Source organism: Rhizophagus irregularis, chromosome 13 (genome assembly GCF_026210795.1).
Source record: "Rhizophagus irregularis chromosome 13, complete sequence".
NCBI classification, from domain to species: Eukaryota; Fungi; Glomeromycota; class Glomeromycetes; order Glomerales; family Glomeraceae; genus Rhizophagus; species Rhizophagus irregularis.
Genome location: NC_089441.1, coordinates 4171657 through 4196113, shown reverse-complemented (window position 1 = coordinate 4196113; position 24457 = coordinate 4171657). Strand labels below are relative to the sequence as shown.

The 24457-nt window shown below is 27.9% G+C and overlaps 6 protein-coding genes across 6 annotated transcripts; 2 read left to right on the top strand and 4 right to left on the bottom strand.

Annotated features, from left to right (window-relative positions):
• Positions 1-1424: 1424 nt before the first annotated feature.
• On the bottom strand, positions 1425-2472 carry OCT59_005531 (uncharacterized protein; the record flags this gene model as incomplete). Its single annotated transcript, XM_025330723.2, has 3 exons — positions 1425-1546; positions 1621-1771; positions 1918-2472. The coding sequence occupies 3 exons, from the start codon at positions 2470-2472 to the stop codon at positions 1425-1427; spliced, it is 828 nt and encodes a 275-aa protein (XP_025170185.1).
• Positions 2473-5763: 3291 nt separating this feature from the next.
• OCT59_005530 (uncharacterized protein) lies at positions 5764-7263 on the top strand. The gene is made up of 4 exons (XM_025320919.2): positions 5764-6083; positions 6163-6555; positions 6625-6669; positions 6740-7263. The coding sequence occupies exons 1-4, from the start codon at positions 5796-5798 to the stop codon at positions 7127-7129; spliced, it is 1116 nt and encodes a 371-aa protein (XP_025170184.2). The 5' UTR covers positions 5764-5795; the 3' UTR covers positions 7130-7263.
• Positions 7264-7531: 268 nt separating this feature from the next.
• On the bottom strand, positions 7532-12193 carry OCT59_005529 (uncharacterized protein; the record flags this gene model as incomplete). Its single annotated transcript, XM_025320918.2, has 15 exons — positions 7532-7910; positions 7985-8196; positions 8277-8338; positions 8417-8637; positions 8730-9064; positions 9146-9504; positions 9589-9996; positions 10074-10341; positions 10411-10630; positions 10713-10854; positions 10932-11168; positions 11271-11412; positions 11495-11787; positions 11867-11943; positions 12015-12193. The coding sequence occupies 15 exons, from the start codon at positions 12191-12193 to the stop codon at positions 7784-7786; spliced, it is 3282 nt and encodes a 1093-aa protein (XP_025170183.1). The 3' UTR covers positions 7532-7783.
• Positions 12194-18578: 6385 nt separating this feature from the next.
• Positions 18579-19289, top strand: OCT59_005528 (uncharacterized protein; the record flags this gene model as incomplete). Its single annotated transcript, XM_025320917.2, has 1 exon — positions 18579-19289. The coding sequence occupies one exon, from the start codon at positions 18579-18581 to the stop codon at positions 19287-19289; it is 711 nt and encodes a 236-aa protein (XP_025170182.1).
• A 4-nt stretch (positions 19290-19293) lies between these two features.
• On the bottom strand, positions 19294-21515 carry OCT59_005527 (uncharacterized protein; the record flags this gene model as incomplete). The annotated part of the gene is made up of 2 exons (XM_025327648.2): positions 19294-21359; positions 21450-21515. The coding sequence occupies 2 exons, from the start codon at positions 21513-21515 to the stop codon at positions 19464-19466; spliced, it is 1962 nt and encodes a 653-aa protein (XP_025170181.1). The 3' UTR covers positions 19294-19463.
• Positions 21516-21642: 127 nt separating this feature from the next.
• On the bottom strand, positions 21643-24426 carry OCT59_005526 (uncharacterized protein; the record flags this gene model as incomplete). Its single annotated transcript, XM_025320916.2, has 6 exons — positions 21643-22544; positions 22629-23006; positions 23096-23859; positions 23941-24008; positions 24110-24182; positions 24285-24426. 6 exons carry the CDS (start codon positions 24424-24426, stop codon positions 21927-21929), a joined length of 2043 nt encoding a protein of 680 aa, XP_025170180.1. The 3' UTR covers positions 21643-21926.
• Positions 24427-24457: the final 31 nt, after the last annotated feature.

The window sequence follows — 24457 nt, the reverse complement described above, 5'->3', positions numbered from 1 at the left end:
AAAAAAATTTTTTTTTTTTCTTTCATCCAATTGTCGCTATTAATGGAACGGTAAAAAAGATCCTGTTGCTGCTTATGAAGTTATGAAGCATTTTGGTTGAATTGGCCAAAAGTAAGTAAGTATATAAACTTATCCAAAGAAATTGGCGAATTCAATCTTAATCCAGATACTGAAAAAACTTTATTGAATTCCTTTATTAATAAGATATTTTTTTTATTAGTATAAATATAACTATCTTGAAAACATCAATTAATAAATTTGTAACTTATGTTTTTAAAAATTTTTTATGAATTTTTTATTCCTATTCTCGTAACTTAAAAAAGTTTACATAATAATATGTGTGAGTTAGTGTTAGGTTTAAAGTATGTTCTGAATAATTAAAATTTAGGTTTATTTATTGCGGAAATATTGAAATGAATAATTTACAAGGTATTGATATAGTGAAATTGTTGATAGTGGTAGATGAACTTAACGTTCAACCATTGGTTTCTTCAATCAACATAAGCCTGAATTTTTGTATCAAAATCCAACTAATATGGATGAAATTGAGGATTTATAATGATGTTTATTTAACAAATAAAAGGAATAAAGAAGAGATTAGAAAAATTGAAAAATTATTATATAGATTGTTCCTTTAATTAGATTTTATGATATTGGACCTACAGGTTTCTTTTACAAAGTTTGTTGTTATAAAGATATAACCTTTGGAATTTCACATAGTTGCTATAATATAAAACCTAAGACTAATGCACTTTCAAGAAGATGGGATTTGAAACTTTAATAAACTAAATCATCCAATTGTCTTTTCACTTCATGAAAAGATACTCATATTAAGATCCCTTATAATTTTAAGATTTTAGTCAAGATGGACTATAGAAATTGTGATATTAAGGGAGTTTCTATTTGGATAACAGTTTTCTTTTAGTTTACAGATAGTAAAAATATTCTAGGTTATGATCATGTTTATTGTGGGCCACATATGGGTAATTCCCTACGAATATTGCAGAAGATTATGAAGTATTTCAAACATTTGACATATTATAAAAAGGTTGAATACTTTTTTTTTTAAAAAAAAAGAGAGATGTTATCTTACTAAGATATGCAACATTATGCAATTTTCGTATATACTGAAAATTCTTTTTATTAAAATATATGATTTGATTAATATTAATACAATCGATCGCACACAGCTTATTATATGGATTGGAGAACTATAAAATGTATTTAAATATTATTAAGTTTACACTTCGAAATGCTTGTATACCATACTTAGGTAATATATATAAGAAAGATGACAATTGTAAATGGTCAGATCGTATCTTTTACTCATATAAAAATATAATTGTTTAGTAAGAATATTAACTTAATTTTTATTAACCTTTACAATTAATATTATAAAGACTAAAATATTTAGAATACGCTTCTTAGAATACGCTTCTATCAAAGCCATAACAACAAGGTCCAGGATTAGTAAAGCATGAACTACAAGAGAGTTGGCTTCCAGTTCCATCGTCACATAAGCAACAAAAGTAATCTGTTCCCTTGTCTATACAACAAATATAAGAAATTTATTATTTAAATCAAAGAGATAACCTATATTAAACAAATGAATCCACTTACATTGTTTGCCCGTAGGTGTCATCCATCCACCAAATTGTGAAAAATTTTGCGTTAAATTAATAATATTGTCAAAATTAGCAACCCATAATGGACGAGTAGAATCCAAGACCCAATTTTTATCTCCAGTAATTGTGGCCCAGTCATTTGCACGCTAAATTTTTACAGATAATTGCATATGAGTCGACGATGTAAATATTATTCTTTGTATATCATATAATAAAGAAAATATAGGATTGGTTACGGGACATTTTGGCGAAATGGTTTTCGGCGAAATGTCCCGATACCAGGATTACATACCGCGTATATACCCCAATTCCACATAGTACCGTCCCATGCGTATTTAAATTCTTGTAAAGTTTTTTGATTTAAAGTGGTATTAGAAGGTGGCCAGTTATTAGACGCTGGATCAGTCTCAACATCCAGCCAAACTGTTTGAACTATAATATCCTGACCTCCATTTATCTTAGTGTTATTTATCCATTGTACCAATTGATTGACTTGTTCTTGAGGAGTTTTACAGGTAAAATTTGTAGCTAAACATTCCGGAGTTGGATCACTAACACAACATTTTGGGATTCCAGTACATGGGAACATATAAACATCAATTTGGGTGAATCCGGCATTAACAGCATTTGTATAGCTTTGGATAAAGGTTTTATCAATGTCACCTCCAGGATTTCCACAATAAGACTCAAAATAACCACGAATAATAGCCCGTTCATAACCAAAGTTTTTAACGCATTTATAAGATTCAAGTGAGACTACTGTCATGGCAGAATCAACAGCAGTGATAGCAAAAACTGATGGAACTGTTAAGAAAAAAATGGCCAATATTATAAGCAAGAACTTCATTTTTTTTCAAATTTAATAATAATAGTCGCCTAGATGTATTTATTTAATAGGCTTCGGAAAAAAAAAATAATTATATATATATATACAGCGTGTTACATAAAAATCGATAAAAATGAAATAATTCAATTTACATTGTGTAAATTGTGTAACAACCTGTAACCCGAGGCCCCATTTTGAAACACTTAAAAAAGAACTAGCAAATAATAATTTATTTCAAAGCAGAGAAAATTAAGTAAGCATCAGCGGATTAGATAATTTAAAATACTAAAATAACTGATAATGGGAATTTTATTCTTCAAATTATCACTAATTTCGGTATATTGTAAAAAAATGCTAATAAGTGATTCAAATTACAAAAATGCATGTTGTCTACTTAAACAATTATTTAAAATGCAAAATAAACTTGAATATTGGGGCTTACATTTCGACATCATTTTAGGATTCTACTGCTTTTTTACTTTTTTGAGAAAATTAATTACAAATGTTGAAATTTGACATGAAATTTATAAACTCAAAGTAGATGCAAGTTCACTGGAAATTTCTCAAATGTTATCAAGACAAATGGGAAAAATGTGAATTCAACAACAATGTATTTCATGTACATTAAAAAAATATAAATTTGCTCTTAAATAGTTATAAAACAAAATTTATTATTCATAAGCTTAATGATAGAAAAATTACTAAAATAATTCCATATTATTTATAATATCTATTATTGGTAAAATCCCAACTTATAGTATGGTACTATCGTCATGGTGTTATGGCCAATTTTTTAATTCCGGTCACACACACACAGAGTTTATATAGTGCTGGCCAAAGAGTGATCGGAAAATCTTTACATAAATATCTTAAATTTTTTTTAATGCACATGCATTTACTTTTTAATATTATGAAAGTTATCCTAGGGATGTAAGAAGGAAATTTTCGAAAAAGTACTGAATTACTAGCAAAAAAAAAGTAAGATCTATAAGTTTTAATTTGGAAATTTCATTATTATTAACTTTTTAGCTCTACCATTTTAAAGATTTATATAAATATGCGCTATACGACTGTGATAATTTCTAATCCATTGATAAAATTTTCTGCGCCTTCCTTGTCGGACAAAGTTTCTCGTATTTCTTGCTCCTACATTAATTTTAATGCTGCTAGTCAAAAACGTCAGACAAACTTCTTACATAATCACTGGTGCCTCCAACAAATTTCAATTATATAATATAATATAAAATAGAGAATAGTTGTATGAAAACATGGTATACAATAAGTGAGAAGATTTCAACTCTCTTTGATTTTGCATTTTTGTTATTTCTTACTTTAATTGGTCATTATATTTCTGAACAATTGAATTCAAAATTTTGTGCGTGTAAAATTATAAATCGTAACTAGAAAATGAGTATTAGTATCAAACAAATTTCCTAAAATTTTTAAATTTTCAAACGAACAAATCAACATTCGCTCGACTCATCAAATGTCACGGCAAAAAAAAAATAATGTGAATTAATATTTATAATATACATACTTACTAAATGTGTTAACAATTATAAATAAAATAAAAATCAAAGGAATAATAATATAATGCTGATTAACATTTGTGCAGATAATTTGGGTGTAAGTGTGCGAGAGCCTGTCTTTCTAGTTTCAGATCAGTCTGATGGTGAACAAACCATGTCGGAATCGGCATTAAAAAATGGTGTAATGCCGAAATATATTACAATGGACATGGTCTAAAATGGTCTATGTCAAAATGTATTAATTAATTACACTACCATAGTGCCGAATTGTCATGTAATGCCAATTTAGTAAATGCTAAATTTTATTAAATTTATTAGCATTACGACGGTAGGTGTAATTCATTTCGTGTGATGTAATATATTTTTTTTTGGTAAATTTGCTAAAAGGATGATCCTGATTCCACCCAATCAAATGAATTTTGACTCTTTTCGTACTAGTTTTTAAAAAAAAGGTTGAATCTAGATTCTATAGAAAAGGATTTATTAAATCACGAATTAAAAATTTCAGTTATAGCCTATCAATAAATCTTGTAAAAGAAATATCGATTCAATATTGATTATTAAAAGAATAAAATCTCTGCAATACATCATTCTTGAACAAATATCATTTCAAAGACTTTTTTACAACGGGACAAATGAGAAATCAATATGTTATCAACAAATCCCGATAAATCAGAACTTTGTAATTACAATTCAATATTTATTAAATTGAGTTATGATTAGCAATTCAAATTTATTTATTTTATTATATATACTGTATATACATATACATAATATATATATTTTTATATTTTAGACGATATTAAATAAATATGATGAAAAGCTTTTTTTTCAGCCAAAAAATGCAAGCGCGCAAAAAATATTTTTGAGATTTAGTACATAATAAGCATAAAAATTTTATTTACCATTCAGTTCTTTTCCCCTGCATAAATAAAAAATTTCACTATGATAATTCTTTAAATTTTTTTCGATGATAATTTGATGATTTAATATTGCAGATTTATCGATACAATTAAAAATACGATTCCATTCATTAAAAAAATTTACTAAATATTTTTATTCATTGTTTAAAATTAGATTTCTATTTCCTACTTATGTGCCACCGATCGATACATTTTGTGCCATTTTTATAATTTTTGTGATCACAATCTATATTTGGCAGTTCTTGCATTTGTGATTTGTAACCATTTTTTTTTTTTACACGCGATCAAAATGCTATTTTTATGTTGAAAATGTGAAATTTAAAAGTTTTTAGAAAATAATAATTATGGGCTAATGATATTATGACGCAAAAAAAGTAATAAAATGAAAAAAATGAAAAATCAAGAAATTTATATTTGGAATTATTTAGATTTGATATGATCTGATAAGATTCAAGAATAATTCTTTTATATCTCTGTAGATGGAAATAGTATTTTTGATTTATTGCATATATTGCATATGAGAAAAAGAAATACATTCATTCATTAAAGAAATGAAATGTTTTGATTTTTACAAAATGAAAACAGGCTGAGGAAAACAAAATGAAGAGCTTATCTGTTATTTACAGAGTCGAATATTTCGTAATAATTATTTAATTATCCCTGATTTGTTTAAAAAGAGTGGGAATGAACAATTGAACATAAATAAGTGGCGTTTTCCAATATCGCCACCGTGATCGTTATCGTGCGTCACACAAAATTCGTATGACAAATGATTTGAGGATGATGCATTTCTTTAATAGTTAGTGATGATCGATCGGGGACTTATTTAAAAACAGTCTTTTTTTATTTTCTCTTTTCTCGATATTTTTTTTTTTTTTTTTTCCAAAAAACAATGAACAAAGACAAGTTAAAATTACAGATTAGTGTAGGATCATCATATGATTCAGCAGAACATAAAATAATGCTTCCAAATGATGATTCTCACCCATATTTTATTAATACATCACATTTTACTGGAAGAATATGTATTCGTATAAAAGATTTTAAAGGAATAACACCATCAGGTACAACAAGAATCGAATCAAGTCCTTATTTTGAAGGATATAATGTTAAATATTCTATTCAAGTGCAAGGAAGATTTAAAGAAAATAATTTAACAGCAGACGATATAGTCTTTGGTGTAAAATATTTGTTTCCAATTTTTCAACCATCATTTATAATCCCAAAGCATTTACTGAATAATTTTTTTTTTTTTTTAGAATGATTTTGATAAAAAGATTAATTTACCATTTGGATCGTCTTTAGGATTAAAGATTCTTCAATATATTGATCCTGGATTACAAGCAGATATTTATAGTGATGAACCATGGGCATATAGTCCATTAGTTTATACCATGAATAAAATCAACTTATACGAAGAGCCTATTATTAAAGGTGATGAATGGTTGCCATCATGGCCTTCTTCAAATGGTGAACATATTGAGGAGGATGTAAACTGTCCAAGTGAAGGTGTAGAATTCAAAGATGTTTCCGAAAGAAAAAAATATTTTGAGAATGAGACAAACAGGAAACAATTTCAAATTAAAGATAATCAAATATGGAATTTTGATTTCTTTAATTCTTATATAGATTTTAATGATGTTGCTGTAACGGTAATTATGTTAATTTTTTCATTTTCATTTAATTAATATATAATGAACACAACATTTCTTCTTTTATAGTTACCTGGATTTAAGCTTGGAGTCCTACAATATTGGGAAGGCCAAGTAAATGAATATTTTTTTTTTTTAAGCTTTATTTAAATATATTATATCTCACCTTTTATGTAAAATCTAGCCTGTTCGTTACGTGTGTAAAACACGCGGCGAAAAGCGCGACTCTTCGATTGTTTTTTTTGTCGTTGTATTTCAATTGGTTGAAGAAGAGGATGACAATACAATAACGATGAGCAAAAGCGAGGATATTATTAAAGAATCAAATAGTTATGATGTAGAAGAAATACTATCTCCTGAAAATCATCCTGATATTGTTAATTTTACTCCAAAAACCGGTGCAAGGTGGGCATCACAAAAATCTCCAACATCACTCCTTCCATTTACAAAAAGCAAAAAAGAGGTTTTTTTATCACCATCTCCAATGTCATTATCACCAGCTGCTTCGATTGATAGTAATAAATTTAATGCGGCTTTTGAACGAGATGATATGGAAGATGATATCAAAGATTAATTTAATAAACATTATTAAACATTATGGAAAGAGTAGTATATCTAAAAATATAATTTTATTAATAAGAAATTGATCCTTGAAATTGCAAAATAAAGAAAATAAAGACATTAACATCTGAAAGAATGGGGAATCTTAAAAAATATTTACCGTTTGTTCTTTTTTTATTTTATTTTAAAATGAAGACAGAAACAGGGGCACTACGAAAAAGAGTAATCTCAATTACAAAAAGAGATGCTAACTCTACTATGTAGGTAGAAATCCAACCGTCGAAACGGTCGTCATGCCTAGTCCCAACAAGAGACATAGGCATAACCGGGACAAAGGACACAAAAAAAAAATAATAAATTCTGCCTACCACACCACCAGAGATCAGGCCACGTAAACCACGTAAAGTCGCTGAGATAAATATAAACAACAATATAAACAACGCGAACGCGACAGATAACAGATAAAACACACGTTTTTTGGAATTATTTTCAATATTTTTAAATTGTGTATAAATGATACATTACACACACGTTTTTATTATATAAAAAACGTTTGTTTATAACTTGATTGATAATTAGCTAAATATAATTATTAGATATTAGATACATTTAAATATTACAATATATTACAAATAAAAAAGCTTTAGAAATTTGACTGTCTCTTCTTTCACCAAGCTAATTTATCCAAAAATGATTTTGGATAGGTTCTTACAAGCAACTTCCTCATCTCATCCATAACAAAAATAAATGCGGCAAATCCGAGAGGGATGAAGTAAAATTGTATTGGAACCGGTCTAATGAAATTTTTGGAAAAAATGTTAACATTAATTACCAACATCAGGATCAATAAAAAAAGAATCCATCATACCTTGTATAAAAGACATTATTAAAGAAAGGCACGTGAAGTATAATCAATGCAGTTATAAGGGAAATAAACATTCCCCCAAATAAATACAAATTTTTGGAAGGTCCTGAAAATGGATTTGCTTGAAATATTGATCTGCGTCGTGTTCGGATTGATAAGAGATTTCCAAATTGCATAATTACTAATGTTATAAAATATACACTTTGGCCCGTGTACTATTATTAAATAATAAATTTCTATTATTAAGTAGTTTTTAAATAAAAAATGATTATATTGACACTGAGAATATACAAACATTAAGTTCATTAAGTTCATCCATCGTTTTTCCCATAAATCCATCTCCCCAGTTGTTATATGCTATTAGTTATAATAAAAAAAAAATGTTATTTTTTTTTAGAAATATGAAAATCAATATTCAAAAACTATATCCTTTACCGAATAATGTATCTCTGAAAGTAATTCCACCATAAATGGATAAATATGTGAAGAACATCCAATGTGCAAAGAGCATTTCCATAATACCAATAAATCCATAAGCCTGTAAAAGTAATTTGACATTTACAAGATGATCTCTAGATGCTCTTCGCGGTTTTCGTAACATAAGATCAGACTCGGCCTTTTCATGTGTAAGGGAAAGTGATGGGAATATATCCGTTCTTTTTTCCCCCAAAAAAAAGATAGTAAATGTTAATATGATTTTAAGATGATTTTTCGTTTATTTTCAGAAAAAGATTGTAAATGTACATACACGCAACAAATTACAATCATAAGAAAAGCTGACAATGGAAGTGGAGTTCCAAGCAAGACATTAACTACCACAGGCCACATTTCAGACCAAGATCCGGCAGGCAAAAGATACAATATAACTTTCTTTAAATTGTCAAACACGAGTCGACCATTTTCCATAGCCACGATTATTGACGCAAAATTGTTATCAAGTAAAACCATATTTCCTGCCGCTATAGCTAAATCAGATCCTGAACCCATGGCAATTCCGATATTTGCTTGTTTTAATGCTGGTGCATCATTCACTCCATCACCAGTCACTCCTATAACATTGTCTCGATGCTGTAGTTCAGTTACCTATTTAATAAACCAACATTTTCTTTGTTATAGTAACGTTTTTATACTGAGCTAAAAACTTGGATAAGGAAAGAAACTTACAATTTTTAATTTTTGTTCCGGAGTTGTTCTAGCAAAGACTATTTCTGAATAATTTGCAATAGCATCCCAATGTTTAGGAGTTAAATTTTGGGAGAGATCTTTTCCAGTCAATACAAGAGAATTGATATTTTTTTGATAATCATCCTCTTCAGTATCTAAACTTTGACGAATCATAGATGTGCCACTTTTATCCGCTTCAATAATATCATCAATATTATCCACTTTATTACTCGTAAGAATACCACATTGTCTAGCTATCGTTTCTGCAGTTAAAGAATAGTCACCCGTAACCATAAAAATTCTGACTCCCGCTCTACGGCATCGTCTGACAACTTCAGGAATTTCCGCACGAGGTGGATCTATAATTTGAGAGCGATTAAATTAAGGATTTTAAAGATCATAAGAAATTTTTACATTTTAACATAAGAAAAAAAAATTCTCACCAACAATTCCTACTAAACCAACTATACATAAATTCTTATTGAAGGATAAAGCTAGATTTGTCATCTCAACATCATTTTTTGACTTTCCAGGGAACATATATGTTGGAATAATTTTCTTTGCCAGTAAAAGTACACGTTGGCCATTCCTTGACCATGAATCTTGAATAGATTCCAACAGACCTTTACTTTCATGATCAAGCATCTTTTCATTTCCATCTGGTTGAAGATAGGAAGAGCAATGTTCCATTAAAACTTCAGGAGCACCTTTGCAAAAAAATACGAGTTGTGAGGTTTCTAGGTCATTATATTCGTCACTAGGACGGTGAATGGTGATTGCGAATTTATTTTTAGAATTAAATGGGACTTGATAAATTGTTTTAAACTCAAGACGATCAGCTGTAGTTGATTCTTTTAGAAATAAATTAAATAATATGAATAATGATTTTGAATGTGATGAACAATATAAGCACTTATAAGCAATATACCTTTCAAGTTTTCAGAAAAACGAAGTAGACCAGAATCTGTAGGATCTCCATTCACAACCCTTTCATATACTGGAAGATTTATTGAAGCGGGGTCAAAAACGGCAGCGTTACATAAACAGGCAGTTAATTGTAAAATTCTAACTGCCTTTTTTTCTGGGTGGTCAGTAGAACTCAATGCATCCTTGCATTCTTGAGTTTTCATCTCCTTGGTAACAAAGCTCACGTTATTCACAAACATTTTGTTCTCTGTAAGAGTGCCAGTTTTGTCCTAAAATCAATAAAATAATTAATTATTATTTTAAAATCTAAAAATGATTTATAAATTCTTTTTACTTACAGAACAAATAATAGAAACACAACCAAGAGTTTCCACAACGGGAAGCGTTTTACATAAAATCTTTTGACGAAAAGAGCGCTTTGCAATTAAGGTTAGGCATAATGTGACACATACAGGCATCCCTTCGGGTACGAAGGCAACAATAACGGAAATAGCATTCACGAGCATGCCGGAAAGGTTTAAGAAACCCGGATAAGTAACTCTTAACCATGTAGCCCACCTAAAAGTATTAAAACGCAAGGTAAATAAATATAATATAATAATATAATAAATATAAACTAACAATAACAAATTTAACTTACAAGATCATAAGAATTACTCCTGTGCTAATGGACAATGCTGCAATAACTAATACAAACCGAGTTATTTCTCTTTGAAGAATTGTAGTTTCTGAATCTGTAGCAGATGACAACTTAGCAATCCTGCCAAACACGGTATTATCACCTGATATGTGAATATAAAATTAACAATTGTAAAAAAATTGCCAAAATTGAACAGAGTAAAACTAATGAAGTTATTACCAGTGGCGACGACAACGCCCTTTCCAGTTCCGTTAGTACAATGAGTACCAAGCAAAGCAATGTTTTTTGTTTCGAGATAATTCTCATCTGTAGCTTCCACAGTGGCAGTAACTGGTGCGTTCTCTCCAGTCAATATTGAACGATCAAATTTCATGTCGCCTGTCACTTCCACAATACGCAAATCAGCTGGAACTTTGTTACCCATATTTACTTGAACAATGTCTCCAACAACAAGATCTGCAAGTTTCAGAGGTTCATATAAAATTTGATCGATTAATATCATTCACCCTTGTTGGTACGGAAAGATTTCATTCATAGGATTGTAATAATTAACATTACCAGTCGCAAGTACTTTATGAACCTTTCCATCACGAATAACGAGTGTTTCAGAGGGAAGCATATTTCTAATCGACTTCATCACCTTTGATGTTGACCAGTCTTGATACGCACCAAACGCGGCTTGAATAATTACTACAATTATCTATTCAAATAAAGATAAATTAGGTTTTTAGAAGCAGAAACGAGAAAAAGGAATAATAATAATGTTTTAATTAAATTCTTACCAGAACCACTCCCAACGCAAGGTTCAATGGAGCTGGATTTGGCATACCAAATGGTTGATATGACAAGATCATGATAATAGCTGCGAACCAAAGCAAACTACAAAATCCACCAAACAAATAGCCAAGGATTTTATATATTACATTGTTTTTAGGGGAAGAAATTAAGTTTTTTCCATCATGTTGAAGACGACGGGTAACTGTTTGAGAATTTAAACCGAGGGTTGCATTGCTTTCAACTCGTTGCCAAATCAAATTTACTGGAAGGGTATGATAATCAAGTTGTGCGATTTCATCTATTTGTAAAAAAGGTAAGTGTGTATGTTAATCATCTGTCTAAAATGTTCTCACGATAATTGAAATGGGGAAATTTACCATCGGGAGAAATTATGGGTTTTTCTTTCTTTAAATAGAGTTTTTGAGCCTGGATACTTTCCGAAGTCTGAATGGATCTGGGAGGAATTCGAAATATAATTCAATAATACATTTGAGAGTCGTGACACAAAATTTAAAATTGACTTACAGAGTACGATATTTAATAGATATTGATTTTTCCAAAGTCAATTGTGGTATAGAGGTAGAAGCAGCCTCTACATTTTTATTATCATTTTCTATAATATCATCATCATTTGAATTTGAAGGTAATTGACCCTTCTCCTCAATAGAAAAATCAACCACAGGTTCTCGTAATCTTTCAGACATCGTACCCGTTTAACTAATGTCAAAAAAGAAACAAAAAAATGATGAATAAATAAAACCTTCTAAAATAAAGAAGGGATCAAATAAAATGTATATATATATACCAATAAATGAAATGTTTTTGAAATTGAAAAGAAACATTTCAAAAAAGTACTATATATTAGAAATTTTTTTGATCAAACCGATAAAAGTACAATATTACTTCGGTGTCATTTTGCCAAGAGGTGTTTAAAATTAATTTTAATGATATCATTGATCCATTGATCCACTTTAATATATCCAATCTCGGTTAGTTTGTTGATCCCGACTCCTATTCGAAGAGCAAAATCTGAAATTCTTCGGGGAATTCTTCCTTGGAATTCTGTCAGCGATTGGTGATCACTTATTATTTTGTAAACATAATTCGCTAAAAATAAAGTCCAATCACATAAGAATTAAAATAAATTATTTACGATTAACGAAAAAGAAGTAAAAAATTTCAGTAATAATAATAAAAATTAATTGGAAATATCTATTTAATCACGTCAGATGATGAAATATTTCCCAGTCAATAAATGTTATATACCATATATAAGCAATTTAATTTATCATTTGGTATCCCAATCCAATTAATCAAATTTCAAAAAGTGGATAAATATAAGATTACCGAAAAAAAATATATATATATAATTGTACTAAATTTGGTTTTTTTTACTACATAAATATTGTTATCGAGCAACGCGTTTGAAATCGTGAATAGATGGATAGATCTTAAGATCTTTAAAACATACATGTGAGTAGAAGACCCCATCCTGATTATTAGATTTTAAAATAGGGAATATATTTATCGTAGTTCATATTATCTTTTAATGAAACAATGGGATCTTTTTTTTTTTCTGACTATTTACTAATCTTAATATATTCATAGAATTTCCATCGTAAACGTTTTTTACTATTACCTTAACTTGATTAAGTCAAACTGTGTGTTACAAATAACATTTTAACTGTCAAGCGTAAGATAAACAATAATCATATGGAAATCTATTTGTATATTCCGCGCCAATTATTAAAATCAGTCCTTCAAGCATGTCATGTGCATTATGCAATCGTCATTTCGCTTATTTAGCCACTTGCAATTTTTAATTATACATTATTCAATAAATGAAATTTTATAATTTTAAATGATGAGAGTGGCGTTGATATCGTTGATATGAAATTGAGAATTTACGATTCCTGTGTCAACGAAAAAAATTCCTAGTAAACAAATGTAACAAATGTAACACAAAATTTGGAATTCCACTACAGAAGTGTAGATATGTAAATGATTAATCTCGTTTTATTTTTAAGTGAGAAGAATTTAAGGACATAGCAGTTAAATTAATTTGGTGCCAAAAGTCATTCGTAATTAATGTTCAAAAAAGAGTATCTTAAAGAGGAAAATCTAAAATTTCCAGTATCTGAAACCGAATTTCATTCTTCATGAGTGTTCTTGTTCATATGTAATTTTTTAATTTTTTTTCAATACGTTTATATTTTTACTATCATGTTTCATATCATTAGAATATACGTATCAATTATATATAGTTGAGGCAACTTCCACTACTATGGAAGCACATCGAATATTTAATATTAAACCACTCGTTAACAGCAGTAATTATTGCGGGTGAATCAATAATTTTATAATCTGACTGAAATTACTTTAAAACTTCCGGTATTACTTGCAAGAAAATTAAATTAAAAGAAATCTCACTAAAATCTTCACGAAACGAGAGTTAGCAAGAGAGCCAAACAATTGAGCAAGTAATATTCTTACTTTTATCTGAATATTTTCAGTTAGCTTTTTATTAATTTTATTTAAAGTATTTTATTTATTAGAAGAATTTAAATAAATTTTCAGTATTAATATTTCAGTGAAATACTCTTTTTTAACTCTGATTTGTGAATATGAATCCTTTTAATTGAAGAATACGGAAATGGTATGCTATTAGTCAAGAGGGTGAATTCAAAAAGGTAATACTTTCTACCTATCCCTTAAACTGTAGGGGTTAAAATTAATTTTAAAAATTTTTGAATTTTTAAAATATCTTAAGATCTAGTGATCATAGAAAGATGAAATTATATTCCTCTTATTAAGGCGCATTTAATGGTAATAAAATCATAACTCTAAAATTGATGGATAAAAAGTTATATTAATTTATAAATTTTTAGATTTTATAAGTTATCCTGTCACATAATATTTGTAGAAGGACAATTTTATTTCTATCAGATTCTTTTCATTAAGACGCATCAAATGGTGGTAATTTTGTATTTCTAGGGTTAATGGATAAAAAGATATTTCAATTTGAAAAATTTAGCTACTATTTTGTTATAATTTGTCGATCATTTTAAAAAATCATGAACTTTTTTTTTGATTTTTACTTAGAAAATACTATAGAATTTATTACAAAAATATTGGTTTATGTAATAAAATATTTTAAGATATTTTAAAAGTGTCTTTAATTAAAAAACAAAATTGCAGGCAAATTTGGCTATAATGAAGAAAAGTTCAAATACAGATTTTTTTTTTATAAAATTGACCCTCAGTATAGTGAATTTCTCACTACAGTATAACGAATTTTAATCTCCAACTCACCCATGGGATTCACTATAGTGAAGATGAACCGTAATTCAATATCGCAAAAAGGGAACAAGTTTTTCTGATATTTTGCTCATCATCAGTAGTTTTTAGACATTCACTTGACAGAATTCTTAAATCGGTTCTGTCGGTTCTGTCGATCGGTGATTTGCCGCATACTCTCGGTTTTTTGCTCATTAAGTTAATAAGACTATGATATAATTAAACGCCAAGAGTTCAGTTTCTCCGAATGGTTGGCGTGAATTAAGAATTAATTTATTGTTATATTCATATTATCAGTTATGATTAATATTATCTGCACTACTGACGTTTACAGTATTATATATAATTATTCAAAATTAGAAAACCATCCAATCTGAATAATTTTTTAAAAAAAAAATAATAAATAAAAATAAACAATTAAAATTATACAATTTAATGCAATTGTTATATAATATATATAACCTAAATATCTTGCAAAACATTATAAGATTATAAATTTTTCGGGTCATACAACCGATAAAATTTGCGAGGCCTATTGTCATTTGAAATGGTTGAACTTTTATGGCATACTGGAATGTACACATTTTTTTTTTCCTCCATCATATTACTCATCAATTTAACCATTTTGAAGACGGCAAATAAATGGAAAGACGAGTAGAAAAGTAAAAATCTGAAACGAACTGGGTATTATCCTGTAATCCTGTAAAAAACTTTATCCGTAATTCCTATAAAAAACTCCGTAAATATGATACATTTACGGAATTAACATGGAATAAAAAAAAAAACCACGGAATAAATTTTTATAGTCTATAAAATTTCTTCATTGGTTTGTTTCATCATACTGCCATCAAGTTTTGTTTAATATTTTCTTCGGTAGAAACACTATCAAGCTTACTTTCCTTCACAAAGAAATAAGATTGGCGGACAGTTTTGTTAAAAAAAAAAAATTTTTTGTATATTATTAGTATACCAGAAGTATACCAGGTAAGAAATTAATACATGAAATTTTTTGGAAAAAATAAAAAAATAAAAAATAAGAACCGGGTTACCGGATCATTTACAAAATTCTTATGAAAATTAAGTTTGTATGCCCTAAGGAATTTTAAAGACACTTTTTATTTTCGAAGATATTTCTAGTAATAAAATGAGAGTTAGAAAACGTGAACTAATAAAATAGACTCGATAAATTAATCAGCATATAAAACAAGTAAAAAAAAAACAACGAAAAATGATTAATGTCATAATAATATGGTTTCATTGAACAACGCATCATTAGGAGAATGTCTTAAAATTATGTGTGGTCGAAATGATAAATACCGGGATCTTTGTCTTTATTCGGGACTGTACGACATAAGATAAATATGAGTGTATCACGTACTTAATTTTTCATCCCTGAATTATAATCAAACTTTTATATATCCTTGTTTTAAATTTTATGCATTATTAACAACGAATAGTATGCATACGTTGTCAACGCTTCTTTCAACTAAAATGTTTCTTGTTCCTTCAACTCCTTAGTAAACTAAATCTTGATCACGCTCTTACACTTCGATGGGTATCCCAGTATTCAGTGAGTAGTGACTTTGATTCGGTTAAATTTCTAAGATACAATAAAGTTATTCTTTTAATTAAATATCATAAAAAATATATATACCTGGTTTAAGGTAGATGTCATGAACTTTCTTTCAAGTTTCAACGTAACGTTTAAGGCAAACATCTACCGGCGATTAGACTAATCATCTATTAGCTGTAACTAATATCACTCGTGCATCTTTAAATTAATCGATTGAACTCGGTAAAATATATAAAAATATATAAATACCAAATTAAGTTAATAATTAATTAATTATTTATTTATTTATTCGTTCGTTTATTCGTGTTTCTTATTTTTATATGCGAATAAAAAAAGAAAAAAAAAATTTTCATTATAAATAAATAATTTAATGCTTGATTTATAAAATTTAATAGACTATATCGTACCGCATTGCACAAGGTATTTGTATTATACCTACCCAGTAACCCAGGATATTATTCCCCCTGCTTAAAATACCTTTCTAAATATATAGTATCAGATTCGTAATATGTAGGTTTATTAAAAATTTTCATATATTAAATGTTTCTAGTATTCTCAGGATGAAAGTTGTACGTAGGGTATTATAAAATTTTAATCCAGATATACTTACCAGGGTATTTTTTGCAGGTGCGGTACGTTACTAAAAAAAATGTAACACTAGGATTAAATTAAACCAAAAAAAAACTCCGTGTGATTGGTACACTAACCGTATACCCTTTGATGGAATGACAGCAGATCGATCTGATCTTTTTTCCTTCTAAAGTACTGAAATATTTTAATCTTAAAAAATCGGACCCCAAATTATTATATATATTTTTTCTATAAGTACAGTACCTCAAATTTCTGCATATTTTTATTGAAAAATATTAATTGCAAATTTTATTTAAAATTTTAAATAAAAACGAAATTTATTATAAGCTGCGTCGCGCATAAATTACCGTCAGTTATGTATAAAAAATTGATTTTGATCATAACATGTATGGCATGATAAATTATCTAAACTTTATTACCAAGATATTAAAACGACAAACATGAAATCTAGTAATTTACTGGTACTTATGTTTGTTTTGCAAATGCAAACAAACATTTACAAAGAAAAAAAAGAAAAACAGGATGATAAAAGAAACTAGAAAAGGAAAAAAGAAGCGTCTAGAGGTTAACAAACTATATAAATGTACTACCCTCATGACTTCTTTATTTATTATTTAAATATTCAATAATAAATAATATTAAGTGTAGTAAATGTAATTTAACCATTATTCCTATTTAAGCCTTATAATATATAAATATATATAATGTATCACTATCTGCATTTAATTTTAATCTTTTCCTAAAGTTCTTATTATAAGTCGGTTTAAAAAATTTTAAAAGACAAGGATTGTAAAGGTTTCTTTTATAAAGGAATGAGTGTAAAGGATGAATATAAAGACTTAAAGGATATAAATAATTTTTTTTTTAAAAAAAAAGTACAATTTTACTGAAAATAAAATGCTTTCATTATAACATAACAATAGTAATAAAAAAAAAATACATATAATAATAATATAATAATTATTTATAAACATTAAATACGAATCATTACCTAATTGTATTTAGCGATTATAATATATATTTGGTTTTCTGATACTTTTGATAATGAACTTAAAAAAAAAGAATTATAACTAAATTTATTTAAGATTTCACAAAATGTAAATATTTTATTTTAATTTATTGATAAAGAAGATAAGAAGCCTTTTTTCTATAATTTTATTCATTTTATTTCAAAAATATTCGGAAAAATAGATATAAGATAATGCAACCTTTTGGCAATCATGTACTTTTACATTGTCCCCAAATTAGTATTATTTTTACAATAACTTTTATAAATTTTATTTATTTTAGAACCAATAAAATGCTTTTGTGTAAAAATTTCTTTATCTATCCAAAAAGTTCATTTTCGGGTAATTAAAGTTTGAAATTTAAAATTCCGTCACCAGAAATTCTTAATATGGAATACAGGCAAATTACTACTAGCAAACAAGTCCATATTATAAAAAGGGTGTAAAGATTTTTTTAAAGTTTATTATCGACAAAAAAAAAAAAAATTATACATATATATATATATATATATATATACATATTATATACATATATATATACATATACCAAAAAAAAAATATAATAATAATTTCGATTCTCAATCTCATTTTTTTCCTTTAAATAAAAACCATAAAACCATAATGTCTCAATTACCTCATTTTGAAAATCTTTCCGTTCCACATCAAATTAACGAATATAGAAGAGAAAAGATGAATCTAAATTATTATTTAATTGTCGAAAAAGTTGTTTCAACTTTAATTGATGAGCCGACCTTAATCAGAATCGAGAAGTATATAACTCTCTCTCTCTACGATCTTTTAATTCCGACAGAGAATATTAGTGGTAAAGTTCCAAGACCGCAAAATAGTTATATAATATATCGGCGAAATTACCAAGCAAGACTTGCCTTGTCTGATGAACCAAATGCAACTTTAAACAAAATTTCAAAAATTACTTCGAGCAATTGGAAAAATGAATCATTAGACACAAAAAAAATTTTTGACATTCTCGCTGAATGCGCAAAAAAAGTTCATAAATGTATTTTCCCTAATTACGTATATAATCCCAAAAGACATGCCACAATTAAAAGTCCGATGACATCAAAAAATAAAATTTTTTGGCAAGATCCTTTGGGAACACAATTTTTATCTAAACAATCATTTCGTACAACACGTGATTATCGTACTCCTTTATCATCCCCGTCACCGCAATATCCATTAACAAATCAAGTACAAGATTCTTCGTCGTCTTCTTTGTCGTTATCAAAACCCCTTTTAACTTTCGAAATTAGTCAAGATCTCTTGAAATCTTTTGATAAAGATATTTGTAAAAAATTCGATATAAATTTGTAAATTTTTTTTTTAATTTTTATTATGATAATTTTATGTATATATTAAATTAGAGCAAAGAATAATTATGAATTTTATTTTTAATTAATATACAGTTATACAGTGATTATAAGTAAATAAAATTAAATAAACAAATAAATATTTAAGTAAATAAAATAAAATTAAAGTTCTAAATTTTTACCCATTCTTTTTATAAATAATTCCTAAAGTATTAACATAATAACCACCACTACCATAAAGACCGATCATTTCATTCTCATCATTAGGAACTTTTAATAATTGATCTTCACCTCCATGTCCACCAAACCATTCACTACTTTTATCTAAATTAGTCTTGATTTCAAACCCATCAATATACCAACCAGAATTGCCTTTTATTTCAGTAATAATTTCTCCTTCCTCAAATACAAATTCTTTTTCTGTACCCTCTCTATCATCCGATCCAATCTTTAATTCAGTATTATCAGAAAAAAAGAATTTAATTGAATCAATATAATAATCATATTTAACGACCATTCTTTCTATTGAAACATATCCTTTTTCTTCAATGAATTGGTTAAATAAAATATTAATTTCACTAAAATTTTCATCAACCATTCCTAAACGATGAGATTTATATGCTATTCCAAATTCTGGTAAAATAATTTTACTTTCTTCTTGATATTGTTGTAAATCTTCTATGCTACATTCTGTTTGATTTCTAGCTACGACTTTCAATTTAATAACATTATTATTATCACCACCATACTTTTCCTTGATTTCTGATATTTCTAATGTAGTCTCAGTTTGATAATTTTCAACATAATCTATGTAACCAAGAATATTATCCTCAACGTAAAATTCAATTAATGAGATACCTGCGGGACATTTAATTAATAAAAGATCATCTAAAATCCAAAATGTTGCACTAATATTATTAAGTGATTTCGAGATTGGTGGATCTAAAGGTAAACGAAAACATGGATGATATCTATATCTTACGGCATCACACCTATGCCAATGTGCTCCTTCTTCATCAGATGGTGTTATTGGTGAAGGATTATTTGGTTCTTTAACTGTAAATGTACGATTTAAATTATTAAATCCTCTTAACATAATTCCACTTGGAGTATGAGGTGAACCTAAACTATGTCCAACTTCATGTAAAAATGCTCCAATTCCAATATTACAACATTTCCACCAAGTTCCACATTCTCCAGCATCATTAGCCAGTTTATTTTCGTCAATAGAGATAGCTTCTTGAAAGCAACTACAAACATCCTCAAGATGTTTTGGCCAAGCATGAGTTAAATGACTACCAAATATTCCTAATTGAATATTTTCGTGTCCACCTCCTAATGCTGCATGACCTCTAATGTATTTCATATTAGGAGAATTATCATAATGAGAATCTAAAATTAATCCTGCGACATAACACTGTTTATCAAATGGTGGTCCATATTCTTTTAAACTTTCCAAGAAAATAGCATATAAATCTTTTTTATCATCAACCCTAGTAGGACTTTGTTGAGCTATCTCTGGATCTAAAATTTGTTCTAAAGTATAAGAACTACGAATTATATATATTTTTGCCGTTTGTCTCAATTTAACATCTTGATTAGAAAGTGTATCTTTTGTCCATTCTTCATCTAACCTAAAGACTCTTCTTCCAAATCCATGACGATTCATTTGTTCCGCTGTAAATGCTTGCCATAAATAACCGGAACAACGGAATTTTGCTTTAACAGCTTCTAATTTACAATCATCAGGTTTTTTTTCATCAGGAGCATCAATGGTTTCATTAGAATCTTTTGCTACAAGAATTGCAAGATGTATAGGAGGATTTTGTAATAATGGAATATAATTTACTTGAAAATTTGTTATTAATGGTTGTAAATCGGCAGAAAATGATTCAGTATCAAGGATGAATTTAATATCATTTAAACCTGGGTCAAGGTGTACTAAACATTTGAAATGTGAATTAAAAACTTGCCAAGTTGTGGATGGAAAATTATCTGAATGATGTTCAACTGTAATATTTGATTCAAACTCTACATCTTGTGGACCTGCTCGTCCATAAACCAATAAGATACGCTACGTTAAAAAAACAAACAAATAAATAAAATAAACAAGTAATAAAAAATTGAAATTTGTCTTAGCTAATGTTCAATTAATTTTTCTAACCTGATGAACTGATTCACCATTTTCAATGTTAATTATGACGGGAGCATAAGTTGAATTTATTTCCATTGTAAAAAGAGAATTTTGAAAATTGAATTTCGAGCTCAGAGGTCTAGTTTTAGAGAATTTTCAATCTAATACGTTTTTTTATAAGGTTAAGCTTTAAATTTGGAAATATTTCGGTTGATCATAAACATATGATTCAATTTTTACGTGAATTCTTTTATTAGAAAAAAATTATTTTTACAATATATTGTTATTATTAAAAAAAAATTTAAAAAAAAAGTTGAAATAAATAAATAAATAAACGTAAAAAAAAGGTTAAGGTTAAAAAATAATAATTCTATAATATTAAATAATTTATGCTATATTATGTTATTATATATATACAATATGAAACATTTAAAAATTCAATGAACCTTCCCTCCAAAAAAAGTTATTAAATCAGCATTAAATCTTTCCAAAAAAAAAAAATATATATTAAAAACTCATAGATCTAATTCTCAGACTTTCTTCATTTATTTCTCCTCTTTCTCTCACTCTTTCAGCCATACCACCTCTTTGATTTTCCAAAGGCAATCCCTTATAAGTGTAACCTTTAAATGCTAATTCTTTCCTCATCTTTAGAATATCTTTACCATGATGTTTATCTCTTAACATTGGATCTTTCGGTTTTCTTTCAACACCTCCAGGTGGCGCTAATGGATTATCATCAATATCATCTTCAAAATATCTTGTATCAATATCTGATTTTAATTGTGGTCTAAATGGTGGAGTTGACTTATGTAAATTATCCCAATCAATTCCCTTAAACCATGGATGTGATTTAATTTCTGATGCATCACCAAGGCCTGGATTTGTTTTACGGCCAGCCATATAAAGTCCATTTGGTTTTGTTGTTGAAGATGATTGATTTGATCCTATTCGATCTTCTTTTTCACATATAAGACGTTCAATTAAATCTTGAACTTCACGTGAAACACGAGGACGTGCTGGGAAATTAAGATATTGACGCCAATTAATAATCTTTAGACGAGTCGTATGACGAGATTTGGAGCAAAATGGAGGATATCCGTACAACATTTCAAAAATAATAATCTATTTCCAAAAGAAAGAAATAAATGTTGAGTTAAAATTCTTTAATAAAATATTTAAAATGTTGATTAATATCATGATACTTACTCCTAAACTCCACCAATCACAACCTTTATCATAACCCATTCCTCTTAAAACTTCTGGGGCCATATAATTATTTGTTCCAACAACAGAAAATGCCATCTTCTTTCGGTGCTTATCTCTCCAACTTAATATTCTTGTATTAGGGATATCATCATCTGATCCTTCTTCATCAGACCATTGATTCATCCACTTAGATGTTTTATATTTTTTAGACATTGCTTTTGATAAGGTATCTGTTTCAATATCAACTCCAGTTTTACGTAAAAGATCTCTTCTTTGCTGTTCATAATATTGTGAATCATGTACCCAATGGAAATCGGTTGCTAGCCCAAAGTCCGAAAGTCTTATATGTCCATCACCATCGAAAAGGAAGTTATCAGGCTAAATAAGAATAATAAATTTTTTTTAATATATATATATATATTTTTTTTAGTTAAAGAAAAAAGAATATTATATTACTTAAAATTCACCTTAATATCTCGATGAATATAGCCCATTTTATGAGCTTCTTCAATGCATAGGACCATTTCAGCAATATAAAATTTGGCAAATTCCTCTTCAAATATATCTTTTTCAATTAAAAGATTTAATAAGTCACCACCAGGCATATATTCCAAAACTAAATATAAATGATCAGCATCTTGAAAAGAGTAAATTAATTTAACAATCCATTGAGCAGTTTCAGCGGCAGCAGTTAAAAGATCCCTTTCAGCTCTAACATGACCTTCTTGACCTTTCTTTAACATATCGGCTTTTCTCATAATTTTCATAGCATACACAACACCGGTTGAAATATCACGAACTAATTTAACGACACCGAAAGCTCCATGACCAACAGTTTTGATCATTTGAAACGAATTAACCGTAATTTTTTTACGTAATAAGCGCATATAATCAGATTCCAAATTAACCCATTCTTGTCTTATTTCTCTTTTATCTTGGTCGGAAATTTTCATATTCTCAAGTTCTGTCTCTAATTGCATACGACGTTTGGACCTTCCCGATGGTTTTTTTAGTATTCCATAAAAATAGTTTTCAAAATAAACTTTCGCAGCAACTGATTTTTCAATTGTGGCTAATGAAAGAACTATTTCTTGATCATTATCATTATTATTATTAAGGAATTCGGTTTTAACATTCTTTTTAATCACAACTGTTCCACTTTTATTTGTCTCAATATCAGGAACTAATGTTCCATCAAATTTCGAAAGAGTTTTATAATGTTTACGATTATCTAGAACAAAAAAAAAAAATGAATAAAAATTAAGTAAAATTCTTTTAAATGATTAAAAGAGTCTTATATTTTATTTCTTACCTGGATTTTGACCCCAGTTAATTAAAACTTCTTCAGCTTGTTCTCCACTTTCAGCATGAATAAGATGTCTATATGTGACGTAAGCAAAAAGAATTTTTTTTTTAAATTTAACCTAAATTGACTTAATACAATGAAAGTCAGCCATGATATCATTTAAAAATGTCCTTACTCAAAATCTTGAGGTGCTGATATATCATCTTTATTAAAGCGTTTTTTCATAAATGTGCCAAATTGTACTGGAACTTTATATTGAATGAAAAATGTATATTAGGTTATGTAATATAAAAAAAACTTCTTTATTTTCAAACCAATTTTCGAAATAATCATTTTTATTATCACTTTACCATTCATTCTATTAGCAACATAATCAAGAATTTCATAAAATCTTGGAGAATTTATCGAATTACGTTTATTTCCTCCGTTTGGAGATTTTGCTCTCCGTGTTGGAGAAGGAATATTCATAGCGGCTGACTTTCTTTTAAACATTATAAATCGTTAATTATTAAATTATATTATA

Excerpts from the sequence above, each read along its gene's own strand:
- OCT59_005530 (XM_025320919.2), top strand. The coding sequence starts at position 5,796 with ATGAACAAAGACAAGTTAAAATTACAGATTAGTGTAGGATCATCATAT. Across the intron at positions 6,084-6,162 it reads CAGACGATATAGTCTTTGGT|AATGATTTTGATAAAAAGAT; the intron begins GTAAAATATTTG and ends TTTTTTTTTTAG. Across the intron at positions 6,556-6,624 it reads TTAATGATGTTGCTGTAACG|TTACCTGGATTTAAGCTTGG; the intron begins GTAATTATGTTA and ends CTTCTTTTATAG.